The sequence below is a fragment of the Bufo gargarizans genome, chromosome 9 (assembly GCF_014858855.1).
Source record: "Bufo gargarizans isolate SCDJY-AF-19 chromosome 9, ASM1485885v1, whole genome shotgun sequence".
NCBI classification, from domain to species: Eukaryota; Metazoa; Chordata; class Amphibia; order Anura; family Bufonidae; genus Bufo; species Bufo gargarizans.
The window spans coordinates 103,054,285-103,077,740 of record NC_058088.1 but is presented as its reverse complement, the minus strand read 5'-3'; the positions used below and the strand labels follow the sequence as shown (position 1 = coordinate 103,077,740).

At 45.3% G+C, this 23,456-nt stretch overlaps 1 protein-coding gene across 1 annotated transcript; it reads right to left on the bottom strand.

Annotated features, from left to right (window-relative positions):
• Positions 1–1,218: 1,218 nt before the first annotated feature.
• MCTS1 (MCTS1 re-initiation and release factor) lies at positions 1,219–22,981 on the bottom strand. The gene is made up of 6 exons (XM_044306319.1): positions 22,834–22,981; positions 20,501–20,653; positions 16,743–16,840; positions 14,789–14,922; positions 9,171–9,238; positions 1,219–1,405 (listed from the first exon to the last, which is right to left on the bottom strand). The coding sequence occupies exons 1-6, from the start codon at positions 22,842–22,844 to the stop codon at positions 1,324–1,326; spliced, it is 546 nt and encodes a 181-aa protein (XP_044162254.1). The 5' UTR covers positions 22,845–22,981; the 3' UTR covers positions 1,219–1,323.
• Positions 22,982–23,456: the final 475 nt, after the last annotated feature.

Here is a 23,456-nt window from a genome sequence, read left to right as displayed (position 1 = left end):
AAGAATTGCATAAAACTCCCTCTTCAGGCTCATTTTTTGCGGGATGAGGGGATGGTTAGACTGGTATTTTTGGGGGCATACGCCTTTTTGATCGCTTGGTGTTCCACTTTTAGTGATGTAAGGTGACAAAAATTGCTCTATTTTTTAGTGTCTCTCGGACAGGGTGGATCATGCGATATATTTATAGAGCCGGTCGTTACGCATGTGACGATACCTAATATGTGCGCTTTTCCTTTTTTTTCTATTTTCGATTATAAAATCTGCTTCCTGTCCCAAGAAGGTCAAAGGGGAACATCCTCCTGTGGTGCTGTCATGAGGGATGACCTGGAAATAGGACATGTCCTATCTTATGCGGTGCGAAGGCACAGACCTGAAAGTCCATGGAGGCGCTTTGTAGTGCTTCCATAAGCCAACTTTTTTTTAATGAAAAAAAAACTCTGTCGTAGCACAGTTAGTAAATGACCCCCTAATATGTTCAAACTGCTTACAGACTTAGCATTTCAGAGAAAAAAAAAAAACTTTGTTTGCATATACAAACTAGATCACGAGTGCCCAAGAGCATCCCAAGCTCGGCAAGTGCTCCGGGTCTCGCTAGGACACTGTCCAATGCCTCTCCTTTAGCTAATGACTGCAGTGTTCCACTATGTCACTGGCTGGGTATGAACAGCGCTTTCCTGCCGTCTGCTGAATCCTTCAAAATGAATACAAAATCTAATGTGTACGCATAGGTGCCAACAGTCCCTGTTTATCCGTACTGTCCCAGGCTGAAAGCAGGCAAGGCTTATGTAATCCCTGCCCATAACAGGGAAGATCGGGCCAAGTTTAGCAGGGTTTACATGTTCTAAATATACCAATATAATGGTATCTGTATGGTGGCAGCAGATGTGGGGGAGGTGCATGCTGAATTTCAACATACATGATCCTTTATGCCGAAGGGGATGCACTGCCATCAGCTCTCCTTATTCAGAGCACGTGCACGCTTGGTTAAGCAGAGCATGCATGTGTAAAGGGGTGTCAGCGATCTAAATGATATGGCAGTTTTTGTAATTTTTTTTATTTATTTCCAGCAACAATACCTATCCATGGGTTCTGTCTGGTAATACAGCTGAGAGCCTTCATTGGAAGGCCACATACCATCTGCGGACAGGAGTGGCACTGCCTCCGGAAGACAGCGGACATGTATAAACTCCTTTAAGAGCCAAAGGAAGAAACAACAGACGTTGTTACATAATTCTTTATTAAGCAGCACAGACTGCAAATATCATATTTAGCCACACAAATAAAAAGTTACATCTGAGTGCCCGGCGGTGAAAATACAGTGCTTCACTTGTACGTTTTCATGTGCCACAATCCGTCGTTCAGATAGTGAATATTTTCTATGCCGATTCCTTTATTGACCTTCTCACTGTAAAAACAAAAGGATTATTGACTTTGTGACTTCAGTCCTGTCCCTGGACGGACTTGCTGGGTGTGCTGTAAGAGGCACACCCCTAGAAAACAGCAAAGGGCTGACACGTCTTCTCAACTGAAGTGCAACGCTGCGCATGAGTTACAGTCAGGCAAATACAATGCTCAATGTGTCAGCTCTCCTGCCACATCTCTTAAAGCCTGCATTATACCTGATGATAGCCAACGAGCGGTGGTCATACACCCAGCACCCCCACTGATCGGTTGTCCCCTGCAACCTCCGGAATTTCAAGGGAATTTACGCCGAGCGGCAGTAATGCAGCATGGCCACTTACTTTGATTAGAGCTGTGCGCTTGAGGGCTGCGGGCAACAGTTAATCAGCGGGGGGCAGATTTAATACTGATGGCTTAACCAGTGCCCGGAGCTCAGAAAACCCTCTTTAGTATTTTAGCCACTTTCACACCTCACTATACAAGAGGACATGGATTAGGCTACTTTCACACTGGCGTTTCTGGGTCCGCTTGTGAGATCAGTTTAAGGGCTCTCACAAGCGGCCCCAAAACGGATCAGTTCAGCCCCAATGTATTCTGAATGGATAAGGATCCGCTCAGAATGCATCAGTTTGCCTCCGTTCAGCCTCCATTCCGCTCTGTAGGCGGACACCTGTCCGCCTGACGATGCAGAGCCAAACGGATCCGTCCTGACCTACAATGTAAGTCAATGGGGACGGATCCATTTTCACGGACACAATATGGTGCAATTGAAAACGGATCCGCCCCCCATTGACTTTCAATGTAAGTCAAAACGAATCTGTTTGCATTACCATGAACAAAAAAAAAAAATTGTTCATGGTAATGCAAACGGATCCATTCTGAACGGATGCAAGCGTTTGCATTATAGGTGTGGATCCGTCTGTGCAGATACCAAACGGATCCGCACCCAACGCAAAGTGGAACAAAACTTTGGCATAAAAACTGTTTTTTAAGCAAAGACAAAAATGTCCCATGAAAGTTATCATACAGCATCAGCCACTGGAACAAAAGTCAGTCTGACTGCAAATTAAAATCTGCCCCGCTGTGTGTACTGCAGGACGCTGAAGATCCTTCTTTTAACAAAGAAGAGCTCATTCAGACGACCATATTAGTCTGCAAATTGCGGATCCGCAAAACACAGACACCGGCCGTGTGTGTTCCACATTTTGCAGAACGTAACGGCCAGACCTATGATAGAAATGCCTTTTCTTGTCCGCAATTGCAGACAAGAATAGGACATGTTGTATTATTTTTTATTTTTTTTTGCAGGGCCACAGAACGGAAGTACGGAGGCGGACAGCACACAGTAATATATGCTCACCTGAATGAGACCTTACTTATCTGCTTCAATTTCTTTGATATTAAAAGAGTTTTCAGAGACCTATCCTCCGGATAGGTCATCAGTATCTGGTCGGTGGGGGTCCGACACCCAGGACCGCCGCTGATCAGCTGTTTGAGAAGGCAGCAGAGCTCCTGTGAGCATCCCAGCCCTCTCGCAGCTTACCAAGCATTTGGATAGTGGCAGTGCTTAGTATTGCAGCTCAGTCCCGTTCACTTCTATGGAGCCGAGCTGCTCCTAGGCCACGTGACTGATGAACGTGTCGTCACTGGCCTAGGAGAAGCTGCGAGAAGGCTGTGGAGCTACTGCGAGCGCCGCTGCCTTCTCAAACAGCTGATCAGTGAGGATCCCCACCGATCAGATATTGATGTCTTAGGTCATCATCATAAAAATCTCAGAAAACCTCTTTCATTTTGTATTATTTTGAGATTACATTTTGGAGCTACAGAACAAATTACTATTTTTTTGTGAAGAGACAATACATTTCAACCGACCCACGGTAAGAACATATTGTGAAAATGCTAATGACCGCCTCCATTATGGAAGCACAGAAGGTGAGAACTGCACTGGCTATACTCGCCTGCCCTGGTCTTCTTCCAGCCCTGACACATACAGCGCAGGACGTAGTGCACGTAGACAGGCACTAGGACCCGACACTGTGCTCTGTCAGGTCACAGTACAGCGCGGCGGGAAGACGACCAGAAAGGGTAAGTGAATCTGCCAAGAGGCAGCGCCGCCCGGAGATGAAGAGGCAAGTTTATTTATTCATTTAAAAATGTATGATCTGAGGCTAATGGAGGTTGGGGAGGGTCTGATCTGAGGCTAATGGAGGTTGGGGAGGGTCTGATTAGAGTATGATCTGAGGCTGGGCTGGTGGGTCTGATGAGGTTCTGGTCTGAGGCCCCTGGGATGAGCTTGGCTGCCATTAATGCCAAATAAAGAACTAAATATGTAACATTCTGAACTTAAAAATAAGACTGCTATGTGTGGTCAAAATGGCACCTGTACTATATGTAATATATATAGTGCAAGCTCCATTTTGTGCTGCAAAAATACAGTGCTCTAGATTTTTTTTTTTTTATTGAAGCACAATTTCTGTAACTTACCCCTAAGGGCCCTTTCACACTTGCGTTCTTGTCTTCCGGCATAGAGTTCCGTCGTCGGGGCTCTATGCCGGAAGAATCCTGATCAGGATTATCCTAATGCATTCTGAATGGAGAGAAATCCGTTCAGGATGCATCAGGATGTCTTCAGTTCCGGAACGGAACGTTTTTTGGCCGGAGAAAGTACCGCAGAATGCTGCGCTTTTTGTTGCGGCCCAAAAAACTGAAGACTTGCCGCAAGGCCGGATCTGGAATGAATGCCCATTGAAAGGCATTCATCCGGATCCGGCCTTAACCCCTTAAGGACCGGGCTCATTTTCACCTTAAGGACCAGGCCATTTTTTGCAAATCTGACCAGTGTCACTTTAAGTGCTGATAACTTTAAAACACTTTGACTTATCCAGGCCATTCTGAGATTGTTTTTTCGTCACATATTGTACTTCATGACACTGGTAAAATAAAGTCAAAAAAATTAATTTTTTTGCATAATAAAATACCTAATTTACCAAAAATTTAGAAAAATTAGCAAATTTCAAAGTTTCAGTTTCTCTACTTCTGTAATACATAGTAATACCCCCAAAAATTGTGATGACTTAACATTCCCCATATGTCTACTTCATGTTTGAATTATTTTGGGAATGATATTTTATTTTTTGGGGATGTTACAAGGCTTAGAAGTTTAGAAGCAAATCTTGAAATTTTTCAGAAATTTACAAAAACCCAATTTTTAGGGACCACTACAGCTCTGAAGTCACTTTGCGAGGCTTACATAATAGAAACCGCCCAAAAATGACCCCATTCTATAAACTACACCCCTCAAGGTATTCAAAACTGATTTTACAAACTCCGTTAACCCTTTAGGTGTTGCACAAGAGTTATTGGCAAATTGGGATGAAATTTGAGAATTTCATTTTTTTGCCTAATTTTCCATTTTAACCCATTTTTTCCACTAACAAAGCAAGGGTTAACAGCCAAACAAGACTGTATCTTTATTGCCCTGACTCTGCTGTTTACAGAAACACCCCAAATGTGGCCGTAAACTACTGTACGGCCACACAGCGGGGCGTAGAGTGAAAGGTGCGCCGTATGGTTTTTGGAAGCCAGATTTTGCTGGACAGTTTTTTTGACACCATGTCCCATTTGAAGCCCCCTGATGCACCCCTAGAGTAGAAACTCCATAAAAGTGACCCCATCTAAGAAACTACACCCCTCAAGGTATTCAAAACTGATTTTACAAACTTTGTCAACCCTTTAGGTGTTGCACAAGATTTAATGGAAAATAGAGATACAATTTCAAAATTTCACTTTTTTGGCAGATTTTCCATTTTAATATTTTTTTTCCAGTTACAAAGCAAGGGTTAACAGCCAAACAAAACTCATTATTTATGGCCCTGATTCTGTAGTTTACAGAAACACCCCATATGTGGTCATAAATTGCTGTACGGGCACACAGTAGGGCACAGAAGGAAAGGAATGCCATACGGTTTTTGGAAGGCAGATTTTGCTGGACAGTTTTTTTGACACCATGTCCCATTTGAAGCCCCCCTGATGCACCCCTAGAGTAGAAACTCCAAAAAAGTGACCCCATCTAAGAAACTACACCCCTCAAGGTATTCAAAACTGATTTTACAAACTTTGTCAACCCTTTAGGTGTTGCACAAGATTTAATGGAAAATAGAGATACAATTTCAAAATTTCACTTTTTTGGCAGATTTTCCATTTTAATATTTTTTTTCCAGTTACAAAGCAAGGGTTAACAGCCAAACAAAACTCATTATTTATGGCCCTGATTCTGTAGTTTACAGAAACACCCCATATGTGGTCGTAAATTGCTGTACGGGCACACAGTAGGGCGCAGAAGGAAAGGAATGCCATACGGTTTTTGGAAGGCAGATTTTGCTGGACAGTTTTTTTGACACCATGTCCCATTTGAAGCCCCCCTGATGCACCCCTAGAGTAGAAACTCCAAAAAAGTGACCCCATCTAAGAAACTACACCCCTCAAGGTATTCAAAACTGATTTTACAAACTTTGTCAACCCTTTAGGTGTTGCACAAGATTTAATGGAAAATAGAGATACAATTTCAAAATTTCACTTTTTTGGCAGATTTTCCATTTTAATATTTTTTTTCCAGTTACAAAGCAAGGGTTAACAGCCAAACAAAACTCATTATTTATGGCCCTGATTCTGTAGTTTACAGAAACACCCCATATGTGGTCGTAAACTGCTGTACGGGCACACGGCAGGGCACAGAAGGAAAGGAATGCCATACGGTTTTTGGAAGGCAGATTTTGCTGGACAGTTTTTTTGACACCATGTCCCATTTGAAGCCCCCCCGATGCACCCCTAGAGTAGAAACTCCAAAAAAGTGACCCCATTTTAGAAAGTACGGAATAGGGTGGCAGTATTGTTGGTACTAGTTTAGGGTACATATGATTTTTGGTTGCTCTATATTACACTTTTTGTGCGGCAAGGTAACAAGAAATAGCTTTTTTGGCACGTTTTTTTTTTTTGGTATTTACAACATTCATCTGACAGGTTAGATCATGTGGTAATTTTATAGAGCAGGTTGTCACGGACGCGGCGATACCTAATATGTATACAATTTTTTTTATTTATGTAAGTTTTATACAATAACTTCATTTTTAAAACCAAAAAATTGTTTAGTGTCTCCATAGTCTAAGAGCCATAGTTTTTACAGTTTTTGGGCGATTATCTTGAGTAGGGTCTAATTTTTTGCGGGATGAGATGACGGTTTGATTGGCACTATTTTGGGGTGCATATGACTTTTTTGATCGCTTGCTATTACACTTTTTGTGACGTAAGATGGCAAAAAATTGCTTTTTTTACACTTTTTTTTTCTTTTTTTTTTACGGTGCTCACCTGAGGGGTTAGGTCATGTGATAATTTTATAGAGCCGGTCGATACGGACGCGGCGATACCTAATATGTATACTTTATTTTTATTTATAAAAGTTTTACACAATTATTTATTTTTGAAACAAAAAAAATCATGTTTTAGTGTTTCCATAGTCTAAGAGCCATAGTTTTTTCAGTTTTTGGGCGATTATCTTGAGTAGGGTCTCATTTTTTGCGGGATGAGATGACGGTTTTATTGGTACTATTTTGGCGTACATGCGACTTTTTTGATCACTTTTATTACCTTTTTTGGGAAGTAAGGTGGGCAAAATTTCAATTTTCTCATAGTTTTTATTTTTTTATTTTTATGGCGTTCACCGTGCGGGGAAAGTAACATGACCGTTTTATAGATCAGGTCGTTACGGACGCGGCGATACCTAATATGTGTAGTGTATTTTTTTATTTTTATTTTTATTCAGTGATAAATGTTTTTTTATTTTATCTTAACTTTTTTCACTTTTTTTAAAAAAAATTGGACCCAGACCCACTTGGTTCTTGAAGATCCAGTGGGTCTGATGTCTGTAAAATACAGTACAGAAACTATATAGGTTTCTGCACTGTATTTTACTTACACTGAACAGATCTATGCTTTCAGCACAGATCTGTTCAGCACCATGGACAGCAGGACGCCTGAGCAGGCGTCCTGTTGCCATGGGAACCTTCCCCGTCTGTCACAACTTCGCAGACGGGGAAGGGTGAGGACGGGGCTTCGGGGGGCTCTCTGGGGGCTCTCTCCCTCTCCCATCGGGGGGCTGCAAAGGCACAGCAGCCCCCCGATCGGAAAGGGAGGGAGCTCCTTGCGCTGTTAACCTTTTCCATACAGCGGTCCGTACGGACCGCTGCATGGAAAGGGTTAAACGGCTGACATCGCATCACCGATGTCAGCCGTTTATACCAGGGTGCCAGCAATGTGCTGGCACCCTGGTATAACCCACTAGACGCCAACGATTATGCAATGGGAGGCGGGCGGGGGATCGCGATCCCGCCTGCCGCACCGCCCGCCTCCCGCAACGCCCCCACCGCCTGCGACACCCCCCCTGCACCACCCGCCGCCATCAAATCATGCAGGGGTGCAGGGGGGGGTGCGCAATATTGATTTTAGGCACTCTGAAGTTTCTGATCCCCGCGGTCAGGGACCGCGGGGATCAGAAACTGCAAAAAGCGCAGCAAACCGCAGGTCTGAATTGACCTGCGGTTTGCTGCGATCGCCGACACAGGGGGGTCAAATGACCCCCCCCCTGCATTGTTACGGGATGCCGGCTGAATGATTTCAGCCGGCGTCCCGTTCCGATTAACCCCCGCGGCGCCGGAATGCAGATTTTAAGGCAGGACGTACCGGTACGTCCTCGGTCCTTAAGGACTCGGGAAATAGGGCGTACCGGTACGTCCTCGGTCCTTAAGGGGTTAAGCTAAACGTCGTTTTGGCGCATTGCCGGATCCGACGTTTAGCTTTTTTAGAGTGGTTACCATGGCTGCCGGGACGCTAAAGTCCTGGCAGCCATGGTAAAGTGTAGCGGGAGTGCGGGAGCAGCATACTTACCGTCCGTGCGGCTCCCGGGGGGCTCCAGAGTGACGTCAGGGCGCCCTAAGCGCATGGATCACGTGATCACATGGAACACGTCATCCATGCGCATGGGGCGCTCTGACGTCATTCTGGAGCGCCCCGGGAGCCACACGGATAGTAATTATACCGCTCCCCCGCTCCTACTATGGCAACCAGGACTTTAATAGCGTCCTGGGTGCCATAGTAACACTGAAAGCATTTTGAAGACTGATCCGTCTTCAAATGCTTTCAGTACACTTGCGTTTTTCCGGATCCGGCGTGTAATTCCGGCAAGTGGAGTACACGCCGGATCCGGACAACGCAAGTGTGAAAGAGGCCTAAGTCAGTTATAGGTTTGACCAAATATAGCAGTCAAATTTTTAAGTTGAGAATTTTGTATGTCCCGCGATTGATTTAACAAATCTCCAAATGGCCCTCAGCAGCAAAAAGGCTCCCCAACCCTGGACTAGAGGAATAGTAAGGTCCAGTTTTAACTTTACACAAGCTTCTTGGAGGAATAATGCCTTGTTCAGAGTTTGTGTGCCCGGACTTCTGGCATGGTTTTTGGCACAGTTTTTATACCCACACAATTGGCATTTGAGGGATCACATGACGAGCAGCCCTGAAGTCTTACTGAGAACCCAGGGCCTGGGCAGCAGTTGTCATGACCCTCCCAGGAAGCAGTGAGCCTCAAGAAGTGGGAGACTGCAGATTCGTATATGATCGAACGTTACAATAAAGTATGAATTTAACTGTTTTGGCGTTTGCTGAATCTTTCGGAAAGCTGTAAAAATGACAAATGTCTTCTAAAAATAAAAAATACTTACATATCGTATGCAGACATCTTCATGACACCGACACACAAGGCGTGCTGTTTTCCCTCTGCCATTATTGCCTGATTGCAAAAGTCAAGGACACAAAAAACTCAAAGAACCAGTTGTTCTTACAGCCAATAAAAACTTGGTCGCAATCTAAAGAATTATTTGTCATTTTAAGAAATAAACATTTAGAACAGTTCAAAGAACCCGATTCACACAATTCAGTGAAACATGTTGGCACCTTAAACAGATGTCATACAAGTCTGGCAGTGCGATTCCCTCAGGGCTGCCTTTCTCACTGTTGCTTCATAATAATTATCTTATACATTTTATTATTATTCACTCTCTCATACACCCCCCCCCCCCCCGCAGCGCCGCCGGGCTCCCGCATTCCTTTAGACCACCGACGTTCTAGCAGTCAACTACAGTCCCCATATTTTGTCAAATCTCTCAGGATTATTTCTAGCCAAATATGTCATTTTATACATTGGTAAGGCTTCATCTATAAGTTGCACCCAATGTTGGATTGAGGGGGCTTTCGGGGCTTCCAATTCAATAGGATAGACTTCCTAGCATAGAACATTAGAAGTTGATATAGTTTTTTTTTTTTTTTGAGTATTTGGTTTGCAACAGATCATCCACAAGTCCTAACAGACTATTTTCAGGGGAGCATACCGCCGGCAATCCCAGTTTCAAGTTCAAAAACTCATGAACTGCTAACCAGAATTCCGCAATTTTCGGACATTCCCAGGTCATGTCCATTAGACTGCCAGTCGCTCTATTACATGTAGAATATACAGAACTATAAAGTTGGCGCATTCGTTCCAGCCTGACTGGAGTCAACCACTTCACCTGTATCAACTGATCCCTAGCACTTATGACTGACCTCCTCCAGTTATACGTGAGCTCTCTCATGTCTTCTAGTATAGGGATATCCTTCTGCCACTCTGCCAATGCTTTGGTCAGCGGAGAGGCCAATTGGGACATGAGTACCGAGTAGAAGGAGGATACTGGTTTACATAGATTTGTGTGTCTAGCAATTTATTCACTCTCTCAGGGCTCCAGATGGCGACCAAAATGGTCACCAATGCGACTAAGAATTTACAAATGGCGACAAGACTTTTTAGTTTTGTCGCCATTTGCGACAAGACCCGCCGCCGCAGCTCTGCAGGGCACAGGAGCTGATAGTTCTCTGCCCCGCCGCCGATGTTCTTCTCAGTCTGAGTCAGCTCCGTCACAGCACACATAGAGAGTGAGCCGCTGGCAGCAGGGAGGGAAGGGACTCGGGAGGAGTGTAATCTGATCCTAGAGTGGAAGCTGCTTCTGCCAGCCCCTCCCCGCCCACCAACCAATCAGAGCTGAGGCAAGGCAAGCACTAGCAGCTCTGAGTCTGAGTCACTGACAGTACAGGGAGGAGTGTAATCTGATCCTAGAGTGGAAGCTGCTTCTGCCAACCCCTCCCCTCCCACCAACCAATCAGAGCTGAGGCAAGGCAAGCACTAGCAGCTCTGAGTCACTGACACAAGTGCAGGGAGTCTAAGAAAGAATTGAATGAGTCTCAGGTTAAAAGAATCTAAAGATCCGACTTAGTTAGTGACTCATTCGATTCTTTGAGTTAAAAGAACCGTGAGTCAGACTCCAGAATTCTCAGCAGCGCAGTGGAGGAGTCGTCTCTCCCTCCCCCCTGTGCTGCTTCCGCCCCCAATAAGAAGAGAGACGGGAGGAGGAGGGGAGGGGCTGTGGCCACTGCGCCACCAATAAAGATAACTGACCTGTAATACAAATACAGGAGGTGGGTGCTGGAATCAAACACCGGCACTCGACCTCTATGACAGGGAGCTGCGATCAGCGGCAGTTGAGTTAACCCTTCAGGTGCGGTATCTGAGGGGTTAACTGCCGCTGATCGCAGCTCCCTGACATAGAGGTCGGGTGCTGGCTATTTGATTCCGGCACCCGCACTGTGCCACCAAACACCCCAGTATAAGAAACATTGGTGGCTCAGTGGGAAGTGCCAATGAGGGTTAAAAAATAATACAAAAATTAACTCACCTCCTCCAGTTGATCGCGTAGATGCCGGTCTCCTGTTCTTTCTTCAGGACAAGTGGTGACATCACTGAGCTCATCACATGGTCCATTACCATGGTGATGGATCATGTGATGAGCACAGTGATGTCACCACAGGTCCTTTAACAGGTCCTGAAGAAAGAACAGGAGACAATCAATTGGAGGAGGTGAGTTAATTATTTTTTTATTTTTTAACCCACTGCGCCACCAATGTTTATTATATTGGGGGGGGCGCACTGCGCCACCAATGTTTATTATACTGGGGGGGGGGGGGCGCACTGCGCCACCAATGTTTATTATATTGACCTACTATGCATTCTGTATTAAAGAATGCTATTATTTTCCCTTATAACCATGTTATAAGGGAAAATAATACAGTGAATAGACTTTCATCCTAGCAACCATGCGTGAAAATCACACCGCATCCGCACTTGCTTGCAATTTTTTTACGCAGCCCCATTAACTTCTATGGGGCCTGCGTCGCGTGAAAAACGCACAACATAGAGCATGCTGTGATTTTCTTGCAACGCACAAGTGATGTGTGAAAATCACCGCTCATGTGCATAGCCCCATAGAAGTGAATGGGTCCGAATTTAGCGCGGGTGCATTCCGGTATTTTGAATGCCAGATCCGGCACTAATACACTCCTATGGGGAAAAATACCAGATCCGGCATTCAGGCAAATCTTCAGTTTTTTTTCGCCGGAGATAAAACCGTAGCATGCTGCGGTTTTATCTTTTGCCTGATCAGTCAAAATGACTGAAATGAAGACATCCTGATGCATCCTGAGCGGATTACTCTCCATTCAGAATGCATGGGGATATGCCTGATCAGTACTTTTCTGGTATAGAGCCCCTGTGACGGAACTCTATGCCGGAAAAGAAAAACGCTAGTGTGAAAGTACCCTAAAATATTAAGTTTAGGGGGTTTTTCACACCTGCGTTCTTTTCTTCCGGCATAGAGTTCCGTCGTCGGGGCTCTATGCCGGAAGAATCCTGATCAGTTTTATCCTAATGCATTCTGAATGGAGTGAAATCCGTTCAGGATGCATCAGGATGTCTTCAGTTCGGGACCGGAACGTTTTTTGGCCGGAGAAAATACTGCAGCATGCTGCGCTTTTTGCTCCAGCCAAAAATCCTGAAGACTTGCCGCAAGGCCGAATCCGGAATTAATGCCCATTGAAAGGCATTGATCCGGATCCGGCCTTAAGCTAAACGTCGTTTCGGCGCATTGCCGGATCCGACGTTTAGTTTTTTCTGAATGGTTACCATGGCTGCCGGGACGCTAAAGTCCTGGCAGCCATGGTAAAGTGTAGTGGGGAGCGGGGGAGCAGCATACTTACCGTCCGTGCGGCTCCCGGGACGCTCCAGAGTGACGTCAGGGCGCCTCACGCACATGGATGACGTGATCGCATGGCACGTCATCCATGCGCATGGGGCGCTCTGACGTCACTCTGGAGCGCCCCGGGAGCCGCACGGATGGTAAGTATGCCGCTTCCCCGCTCCTACTATGGCAACCAGGACTTTAATAGCGTCCTGGCTGCCATAGTAACACTGAAAGCATTTTGAAGACGGATCCGTCTTCAAATGCTTTCAGTACACTTGTGTTTTTCCGGATCCGGCGTGTAATTCCGGCAAGTGGAGTACACGCCGGATCCGGACAACGCAAGTGTGAAAGAGGCCTTAAATGCCTCCTTTCCCAATTTTACATATAAAATATATAAACAATAATAAATAAACATATTACATAGCGCTGTCCAAACTATTAAATTATTAAAAAATATCTCCTATGCGGTGAGCATTCGCCATTTTTTTGTCACCTTGTCACCCCAAAAAATAGGATAGGACTGTTCTATTATGGGCCGAATGTTTCATAAAATGCAAAATGCACGCGCTTTTTTTTTGCGCGGTATTGAGTATCGCAATACTTTTTTATGGTGACGAAAGCGAATCAAAATTTTGGTATCAAAACAACCCTACGCCGATCTGATCGGCGTAGCGTTGTCACGATACCAAAATTTTTATTCGGTTTCGATTTGGCAACTAAAAATTTGATTTGGCTCCTAAATTTTTCCGTTCAGGAACCAATGCCTACTAGGTATTTTTTTTTGTCTGGAGCACTGATCCATATTCTATCTTGATCCTACCACTACCAAATTGCTCTGCACAGGCATGTCTCAAATGAAAATATCTAAAAAGGCTATTCCTTGGTAGGGCGAACTCCTCCTTTAACTCAGGAAAGGTTTTAAAAGCTCCTTCAGAGAACAACTAGGTCAAATATTTAATTCTATGTTTTGAATAAAACTCAAAAATCGGGAAGTGAATCTAGTTCCGGTAATTTTACATTCCTCCACAATGGCAACATAGGAGGTTCCTGAATACGGGATCACTCCTATCGGGGCGGCCATTCCGTTCTGTAGGAAGGGCCTACAGCATAGGGTCAGTATTAGGGAAAGTCTCCATCTAGTGACCTACACCTACAAAAGTGCCCTAATCTCTATTGTTGAATTTAATATTTTGCATTTGTTTATCATCTTTTTTTCCCCCTTTTATTTGATGGGGGGTTCGTTTTTAATGCATATTTATTAAAGGCTACGTTTTAATCTGGGTGGTAGTCTGTGAAATGCCTAAAGTATATTTACTGCCTGTAGTAAACCTTACCCTCTGACGGGTCATAGTCTTAGCGGTGATATCACAGCTGTCCATAGCCTCTCATGTATTATTATTGTAGCTGGAGCACAGTTCTGCTGAAGCAGTGCGCTATAAGGCTTGTTTTATTTAGGACTTTGATGGCATATCGCTAGGATCAAAGTCAGATCGGTGCAGGCCCCACCTATCTCTAAAACGGCCCTCGAAAGTGAAGGAGAGCACATTGTGCATGAGTGACACGCTCTCCGTTAATTTCTGTGGGAGTTCAGAAAAAAAACCTGAGCGAGCGCTTGGCTATATTTGGAAGTCTTATAAAATGAATGGAGAGCAGAAAATAGCCAGAAATAGCCAAGCCAGCGCTCAGCCTTCTTCAGAACTCCTATATATGGCTCCGCTATTTCTGTCAGTCTCATAGAAGTAAGTGGAGCGGTGGCTACGTTTGCGAAGTTCTTACCGGACGTCTGAAAATAGCCAAGTGTGCTCGCTCAGGTTTTTTCTGAAGTCCCATAGAAATAAATGGAGAGCACGCCACTCATGCTAGATGCGCTCTCCTTCACTTTCAAGGTCCCGTTTAAGAGATAGGTGGGACCCGCACCTCTCCTAGTGATATGTCCCCGATGTCTCAGAAGAGACAACCCCTTTACATATCAAGGAGAGGTATATTTAAATGATACAGATCTGGCTGCAGCAATCACTGCAGAAAGCTAAAGGTGTTGCTAGTGGTGTAAAATTGTTCTAAAAAAAAAAGGCAATACTCCCCTCGCCAATCGGGTTCCTGCTTTTCTCCACTTCTTGTCTGATCAGTACTCTCTTCACCATGTCACCCTTAGAGTAGATCACCACTAGCACAATGACCACACTGTCCCCCCTCCCTGCATCCCAACCTGTCATCATAGTCTTCTGGTGAAAGGATACGACCACCTTGTCAGCGGCTGCTGGGTAAAGCTTCGCTCCAGGAGAGGTTAAACCAGGGCACATGATATTCGCACCACTCAGGACAAATTTTATTGCGCCTTTATCAACTTGCTGATGTGGAAGGATAAAAGGATCTAGAAAAAGATAAACCCAAAGTAAACTGGCCCTTGCAGCTCTCTGTGCACCTCATAAAACAATAGACAATAAAAATAAAAAAATTCCACTTTTACACCATTATTATTTTTTTCAGCTTCCAAACGTATCCTCTGTGCATAGGGGATACGTAGTTGTAATGGGACATCTTTACGTTCAGAAATCTGTTCCAAAATGCCTAAATGAGAACCAGGCCTATAAAGAACAGTTCCTTCCTGTATAGTAGGTAAATGTGTGTGTGTCCAGGTGTAGTACTATAAAAGTCTTCTACCTCCTTAGGGTACTTTCACACTAGCGTTATTCTTTTCCGGCATAGAGTTCCGTCACAGGGGCTCAATACCTGAAAAGAACTGATCCGTCATATCCTCATGCATTCTGAATCAAGAGCAATCCGTTCAGGATGCATCAGGATGTCTTCAGTTCAGTCGTTTTGACTGATCAGGCAAAAGATAAAACCGCAGCATGCTACAGTTTTCTCTCCGGTCCAAAAAAACTAAAGACTTGCCTGAATGCCGATCCGGCATTTTTTCCCATAGGAATGTATTAGTGCCGGATCCGGCATTCAAAATACTGGAATGCCGGATCCGTCCTTCCGGTCTGCGCATGCGCAGACCGGTAAAAATGTGAAAAAAAAAATAATCTAAACGGATCAGTTTGTCCATATGACAAACGAACAGACGGCTCCGTTCTTGCAATGCATTTTTAAGACGGATCAGGATCCTGATCAGTCCTAAAATGCAATCAGTTTGCATGCGTTTTGCCAGATCACTCTGCCGGCGACAGAACTGCTTGCCGGATCACTCTTCCGCAAGTGTGAAAGTAGCCTAACTTGGATTTCACTAAAATCCATCCCATGATTATGTTAATTCTCTCATAAACCTTTTTTTCCTGAAATATGAGTAAAGGGTGATATGTTGAGACCATGCTGATGTAACAATCGGTGGGTCTGGAACCACTGTGTCAACCGATTGGTTTGACTTTCAGATAAGTTAAAGGGTGTTATCCTTGTGGTCCGCTGCTATTCACTGTTTAATCCATAGACAGAGATCTGGACTTTGCTGCAGGGAAGCCACCAGGCCACTACCTCCTGGACGTCCTGGTGTGGTTGACAGCTGACCCATGGAGGTCAGAGGCACCGTGGCAAAGCATCGAGGGATCAGGCAAAACTCAAAAAAGTAACAGGCTGAGATCAGAGTTCGTGCAAGTCTGAAAAGCAGTCTAAAGGGCATGGCAGGCAGCACAGGGTCAGTACTGTGATCAGACACTGGTCAGAATCCGGTAATCAGGCAGAAGTCAGTACATGGGCAGGCATGCAGTTTATAGCACCTTTTCAGTATCTAGCAATCTAGTAAACCAGTGAGTGAGGGTGCCTTCACATGCTGCAGATTTTGTTGCAGAATTTTCCGTGATTAAAAAATCAGTTCCGTTCAACTGATTGGAGCTTGCAAAAATCTGTGTGTTCACCACCTCATTCACCGATTTCAAACAGAAAATTCAGCAGCGTGTGAAGGCACCCTGAGAAAAATAGCACAGCACATATAGCAAAGATGATTAACACATTAGAAGCAGCTGCACACAGAACCAAAGGAGGGTTAACCCTTGCAGTACTGCAGATCGAGGTGTCAGTCAAGAAGTGTATCTTCAGTAGACATACAGGACACAGACACCTGGACCCACTGCTGGAGCACTGGAAATATGACAGGATGAGTGGAGAGGCGCCCGTGCTCGCCTGAAATAGTGGGGGCAGCGGCGTGCACAGGCCACCGACGGAACAGCTGAAAAGCTGATGCTGACAACTTACATTTGTGAAGCAGCCTCAGTGTCGGATAAAACGGACCCTCCCTTTGTCTGAAGAAGAGCAGCTCGCCATTTACTGTTAATATTTCAATGTGTTCATGGCTGGGGGGAAAACAATTGTCAAGTTGACTATGGAAATCAGATTTACGGTCAGTAAAATCCATTCAAACAGTGTAAATCCAACGCTGACTATGGATGTAAATTCACTTTTTAGGTGCCAGCTCCTGCACTACTAGATTTTTCTATAACAGGCAGTCCTGTTAATATGGGAGCTGGCAGCCAGAAATGAAGTATTACCTGGCTCCCGTCATATGTAGGACGCTGCTTAGGCTACTTTCACACTAGCGTTTTTACTGGATCCGGCAGGCTTTAGCAAAACCGCTTCCGTTACTGATAATACAACCATCTGCATCCGTTGTGAATGGATCCGGTTGTATTATCTTTAGCACACCCAAGACGGATCCATCATGAACTCCATTGAAAATTAATGGGGGATGGATCTGATTTCTATTGTGTCAGAGTTAAACGGATCCGTCCCCATTGACTTGCATTGTGGGTCATGACGGATCCGTCTTGCTCCGCATCCCAGGACAGAAAGCAAACTACAACATGCTGCGGTTTGCTCTCCGGTATGAGAACAGAATGCATTTTGGAGCGCTCCGTTCACTTACGTTTTGTCCCCATTGACAATGAATGGGGATAAAACTGAAGCGTTTTTTTTTCCCCAGTATTGAGCCCCTATGACGGATCTCAATACCGGAAAATATTAACGCTAGTGTAAAAGTAGCCTCTATTGAAAGTAAATGGGGGACGGATCAGTTTTCTATTGTGTCAGAGAAAACAGATCCGTCCCAATTGACTTACATTCTGTGCACGGACGTATCCGTCTTGCTCCGCACCATATCGTGGACAGAAAAATGCTGCTTGCAGAGTTATTCTGTCCGCGATGGGGACGCAATGCATTCTGGTGCATTCCATTTCGTTCAGTTTTGTCCCTATTGACAATGAATAGGGACAAAACGGAAGCTTTTTCCCCTGATATTGAGATCCTATGATAGATCTCAATAGCGGAAAGGGAAAGTGCAAGTGTTAAAGTAGCCTAAGGCCTCTTTCACACGAGCGCATTTGCAATCCGTATATGGGCAGTTTTTATCGATACCATTTTGGAGTGTGCATGACTTTTTGATCACATTTTATAACTTTTTTGGGGGTAAGAGAAGCAATAAAAAAAAAAATGGGAAATCGGCCATTTTGACCCTTTTTTCTGTTACGCCATTTGCTGTATTGGAAAAAAAATTCTAATTTTAATAGCATGGGCGTTTTCAGTCGCGGTGATGCCCATGATGTTTATATTTATTGTTATTTAGGTAATTATTTTTTAATAAATACATAAGGGGGTGATTTAAATTTATATTTTTTATATATTTAACTTTTTTTTTATCTTTTGTGATAATTTTAAACCTCACATATGAGCCTATAAATTATGTTTTTTAATTTTAATTTTGTACTATCAGGGATTTTTAAAATAGGGTTTGGATAGAACATTGCTCATTTCGTATCCTGGCCTGCCATCTGGTGGCCAAAATAAGAATTGCAGCATGAACACTCGTCAGCGAGGCTCATAGTGTTCAGCGCAACTACCGATGCCCTAATTGGCTGTCTTTCTGCGCAATTAGATGCAGTGATCTCACTTGATCACAGCATCTAAAGCCTTTAATTACCGCAATCGGCATTATTGCCGGTCACGGTAATTAGCCACAGGAGACGTGCAAGCGGGCGCCATGTTCCCACATCGCTCCGTTAAGGTGTAATACTATAAGAAAACAAATTATTAATACTAAATAAAAAACGGAAAAAAAACCTGGGCTAAAATGTCACTTGCACTCTTGATGAAGCCATCAACACCGAAATGCATGTCATGGTCTTTTGTGCCTCATCTACCATACCGCTGTGATCATTAAAGGCAAGTCCAACAGACTTGACTCTTTTTAAACTCAATTAAAAGGGTTGTCCATGGTTTTGTAAAAAGAGCTGTCCTTTTTCACACACTGGCAGTATATCGCTTAGGGGGCTCCCAAAGTGAAGGAGAGTGCGCAGTATGCTCTCCATTTTCTATGGGAGTTCCAAAAAGAGCCAAGCTAGTGCGCTCTGCTATTTACAGAACTCCCAGGGAAGTAAAAGAGGGCTCACTGCACAAGCGTGGCCACCTCTCCATTCACCTCTATGGGACTTCCATAAATAGTGGAGATGGGACATTGTGTGAGATGGGATCATCCCTTTATAGGGCTTCTGTCAGCCCACTAAACCCTTTTTTTTTTTTCCGTTAATATTAATCCCTACACTGCAAGCTCCCTGTACATATGCTAAATATTAATTTTCGTTCAGTAGATATTGTTAAAAATCAAGTTTTATCATATGTAAATTACCTTGCTACCAGCAAGTAGGGCGGCTACTTGCTGGTAGCAGCCGCATCCTCCTCTCATCATGACGCCCCCTCCGCCGTTTGATTGACAGGGCCAGGGAACAGGTTCGTTCTCTGCTGGCCCTGTTCGAATTCAAAATATCGCGCCTGCGCCGTACCTTTCTTTAATCGGTGCAGGCGCACTGAGAGGCGGCCTCTCTCCCGGCCGCTCCATCCTCAATGCGCCTGCGCCGGGTGTAGATGTGACGTCATCGGCGCAGGCGCATTGAGGATGGAGCGGCCGGGAGAGAGGCCGCCTCTCAGTGCGCCTGCACCGATTAAAGAAAGGTACGGCGCAGGCGCGATATTTTGAATTCGAACAGGGCCAGCAGAGAACGAACCCGTTCCCTGGCCCTGTCAATCAAACGGCGGAGGGGGCGTCATGATGAGAGGAGGATGCGGCTGCTACCAGCAAGTAGCCGCCCTACTTGCTGGTAGCAAGGTAATTTACATATGATAAAACTTGATTTTTAACAATATCTACTGAATGAAAATTAATATTTAGCATATGTACAGGGAGCTTGCAGTGTAGGGATTAATATTAACCGGGAAAAAAAAAAAGGGTTAAGTGGGCTGACAGAAGCCCTTTAAGTGATGTTCTCTCCTCAGGATAGGCCATTATTGGCTGATCGGCGGGTAGATTAGCTGGTCTGTGTAGCTCTGTCGACAGAAGCCAGTGCTGCACAGCACCTAGTGGTGGGAGCTCGTTACTACAGCGCTGCTTTCATTGACTTTATTGGGAATAGTGCAGTAGTAGCGAGCTCCCGATGCTGCAATGTTACTGGTCCTGTGTAGCTCCGACGCTGACTTCTGCTGACAGAGCTACACAGACCAGCTGACTGGACACCGCTATTAAAAATCCCTGGACAACGGAAAAAGAAACTGAACGGACACGGGAAAAAAAAATACATTTGTGTGCATCAGCCCTTAGGGTGCATTCACGCGACCATAAGTATTTTGCGGAGGGCATCCGTGTGACATCTGTATTGCATTTGTTTTTTTGCGGATCCGTTGTAACAATGCCTTTCTCCACAAAACAGACAATAATAGGCCATGTTCTATCTTTTTTGAGGGGCTACAGAACAGACATACGGATGCGGACAGCATAGTGTTTTTTTTTGTTCACATTTTTGTGGGCCTATTGAAATGAATGGGGCTGCATACTATCTGAAAAATATGGTCGTGTGAATGGGTATACTTGGCAGTGATGATGATGGGCACATGATGTGATCACTGGAAACTAAGTCATCCACTGAGCTGAAAGGTAAGTACGTGCCTATTTGTTCTTTTTACAAACTCACCATCGCACGATTTTCACGGGGTCCTTTTTTGGCATTATCTGATTAAGCCATTGGTCAATCCCAGGGAACTGGTCATTCAGCTGATTTTTTATGCCCTTTATTACCGATGTCTTTAGCTGAATGCAGTTGGATACATTTTCCTTTTCATCAAATCTGCAAGAAAAAGCAAATGTTATCTGGGAAGTGGCACTTAGGAGAGTTAATGGATCAGGACACAATTCAATGTGACACCATGCCACCTAGTCGGGACACAGATGGAGAAATGTTCTGGGTAAGAGTACTGTCAAATATGCATCAAGGAAATCTGGCAGAGAATAGTCTGCTGGAGTTCTCTGGAGCCAGTGCGGCGTGCCCGCGAGACCCCATGGACTATAATGGGATGTGGCGAGGATGCGAGACAGTCCCCGGCATATTAGATGGGATTCGGCCGGACAAAAACTGCTACATGCAACTTTTTTTTGTCCGGTTTAATCCTTACTTCATATAGTCAGTGGGGTCTGGCGGAAACAAAGCACTATCCGGCCATGCTAGATCCAGAGAACTCCGGCAGGCTATTCTCTGCTGGATTTCTTTGACGTATGCGTGAAACCCCATTAGGGCTGACACGATTACTCAAGTAACTCAACACAAAAAATCCTCAATGCAAATTTTTTGCATCGAGGATTCGTTTGTGTCATGTGACCACAAAGTGTGAGCGAAGCGCTTGCCATTACTCACTGCTCCGTGGTCACCCGCCGGCCTGCACCGCGCTGCACTGGATCCTGACACATCCAGTGCACGTAAGCGCGTACTATGGCGTGGCGCGTTGTGACGTCAGGAGGACAGTGCGTGAAGAAGAAGATAGAAGATCTCTGGAGTGTCGGCAGCACCCCTACAGGAGAGGTAAGTATTTTATTTGACTGGCGCTGCAGACTTATGACTAGGAGGGGGAGATGGTGGCACTGTCGGGGGTAGAGACGCTGATTTTTACAAGAGGCGCGTCACAGGATCCAAATTTGAGACGGTAAATATATTAACATTTAAGGGTTATCCCATCTTAGACAATGGGGCATATCGCTAGGATATGCCCCCATTGTCTGATAGGTGCGGGTCCTGCACCTACAAGGAGAACAGAGCCAGGGAGAGTTGTGGCTGGAGGACCACGGATTTCCCAGGGTTCGTCCACCACCAGGCGCAGCTCCCGCGTCTCCCATTGAAGTGAATGGGAGCACACCGCGCATGCACGGCCACCGCTCCGATTCATTTCTAAGGGGCCAACGGAAATAGCCGAGCCAGCGCCTGGCTATTTTCGGCAGCTCCATAGAAATGAATGGAGGGCGGCTGCGCATGCACAGTGCGCCCTCCTCAAGTTTCTCCGCTCCGTTCTCCTTGTAGGTGCGGGCCCAGAGGTAGGACCCGCACCTATCAGACAATGGGGGCATATCCTAGCGATATGCCCCCCATTGTCAAAGATGGGCTAAACCCTTTAAGGTCAGTTTGTGAGGCTCATTGGATCTCAAAAAAGCCCTTTAAAGGGGACTTGCCTATTTGGGACATTGATTGCAAATCGCAAGGATACAGGTACGAATCGAACCTCTGGATCCTGCTCCTATCTAGATAATGGGGCCCCTGAAGTGAAGGATAGCACACAGTGCATGTGCGACGTGCTCTCCATTCATTGCTATGGGAGTTATGATAAAAGCTGAGTAAGCGAGCTCGTCTTTGTGTGGAAGTCCCATAGCGAGCGGTGAATGGAGAGCACACTGTGCAAGCGCAGCCACCTCTCCATACATTGCTATGAGCCAGTACTTGGTTATTTTCTGAACTCGCATAGCGGTGAGAAGAAGGTGTCTGCGCATGCGCAGCTACGCTGTGTTCATTTTGGGGGCCTGTTCTGGAGATAGATGCAGGTTACATCAGTGAGACCCGTTCCTATCGGACAGTGATGGCATATCCTAGCAATCTGCCACCAATGTTCCAGATGGGGGGTCCCCATGGGTCCAGCTCCGGGCACCCCCGGCCAGGTGACCTGACAAAGCAGCTGGCTCATGGAGGGGTTTCCTGGGGTGGGATCCCCTCTAAACACCATGCAGAGCTGAGTGTTTGCTGCAATTGAATCCAAATTAGGAAATCTGAGCAAAATCAATCAGCAACACAAAATCTCCGATCCGTCCTGTCCAGATGACTCTTATGAATGGTGGGTGTTTTCATTCACAGACTGCAAACACAGATCTTGAAAATGGTGACGGCTTGAACCATATATTCGGCTATGACTCCTGTCACCACCGGCATGGCCGCGGACTAGCCCTGCCTCGCGCCGTGCACCGCCTCATACACCCTTCTAATACACTCACTTTTTAAACATGCTGATGCCTTCCAGGGACCGATGGCAAATGGGAATGTCAGGGTGAAAGGTGAATGTATCACATCCGGGGTACGGCACACGGTGGCCCTCCGACCACGCCGATAACTCACTCCTCGCAGCTACAAAGCCTGCCGGATGTGAGGTAATCAGGGCGGAAGCTGAGGAGTGCGGGCGGAAGGGATGCTGAGGAGAGCGTAGAGTCTGTTGCTATGGAGACGCCAAGCACGGCTGTGGCTGATGCATAAAAGGTGCACTGCCCCGGTGAACCAGCAGAGGGCAGTATTCAAAAGGAAAGTTATACAGTCTGCTGCAGTGGTCTGCAGCTGGGACTACAGTTCTCATGCTGGGACTTGTAGTTGGATAAGCACATAACAAATCACATACTGTGACCATACTATCCGAATGACAGGGTGAAATGGTGTTAAAAGAGTAAACCCCACATCATGAAGTATTCTGACCCCTGAGGTCACTAGTGTGACTAATACTAGCCAAAGTTTGAGAAGGGAACAATGGAAATGAATGCTACATTTTTCCTTCATGTCCATTTATACAGGACACACCTCTAAACTACGGCATTTCAATCTCATATGGTACATAGGAACAGCCTCATCA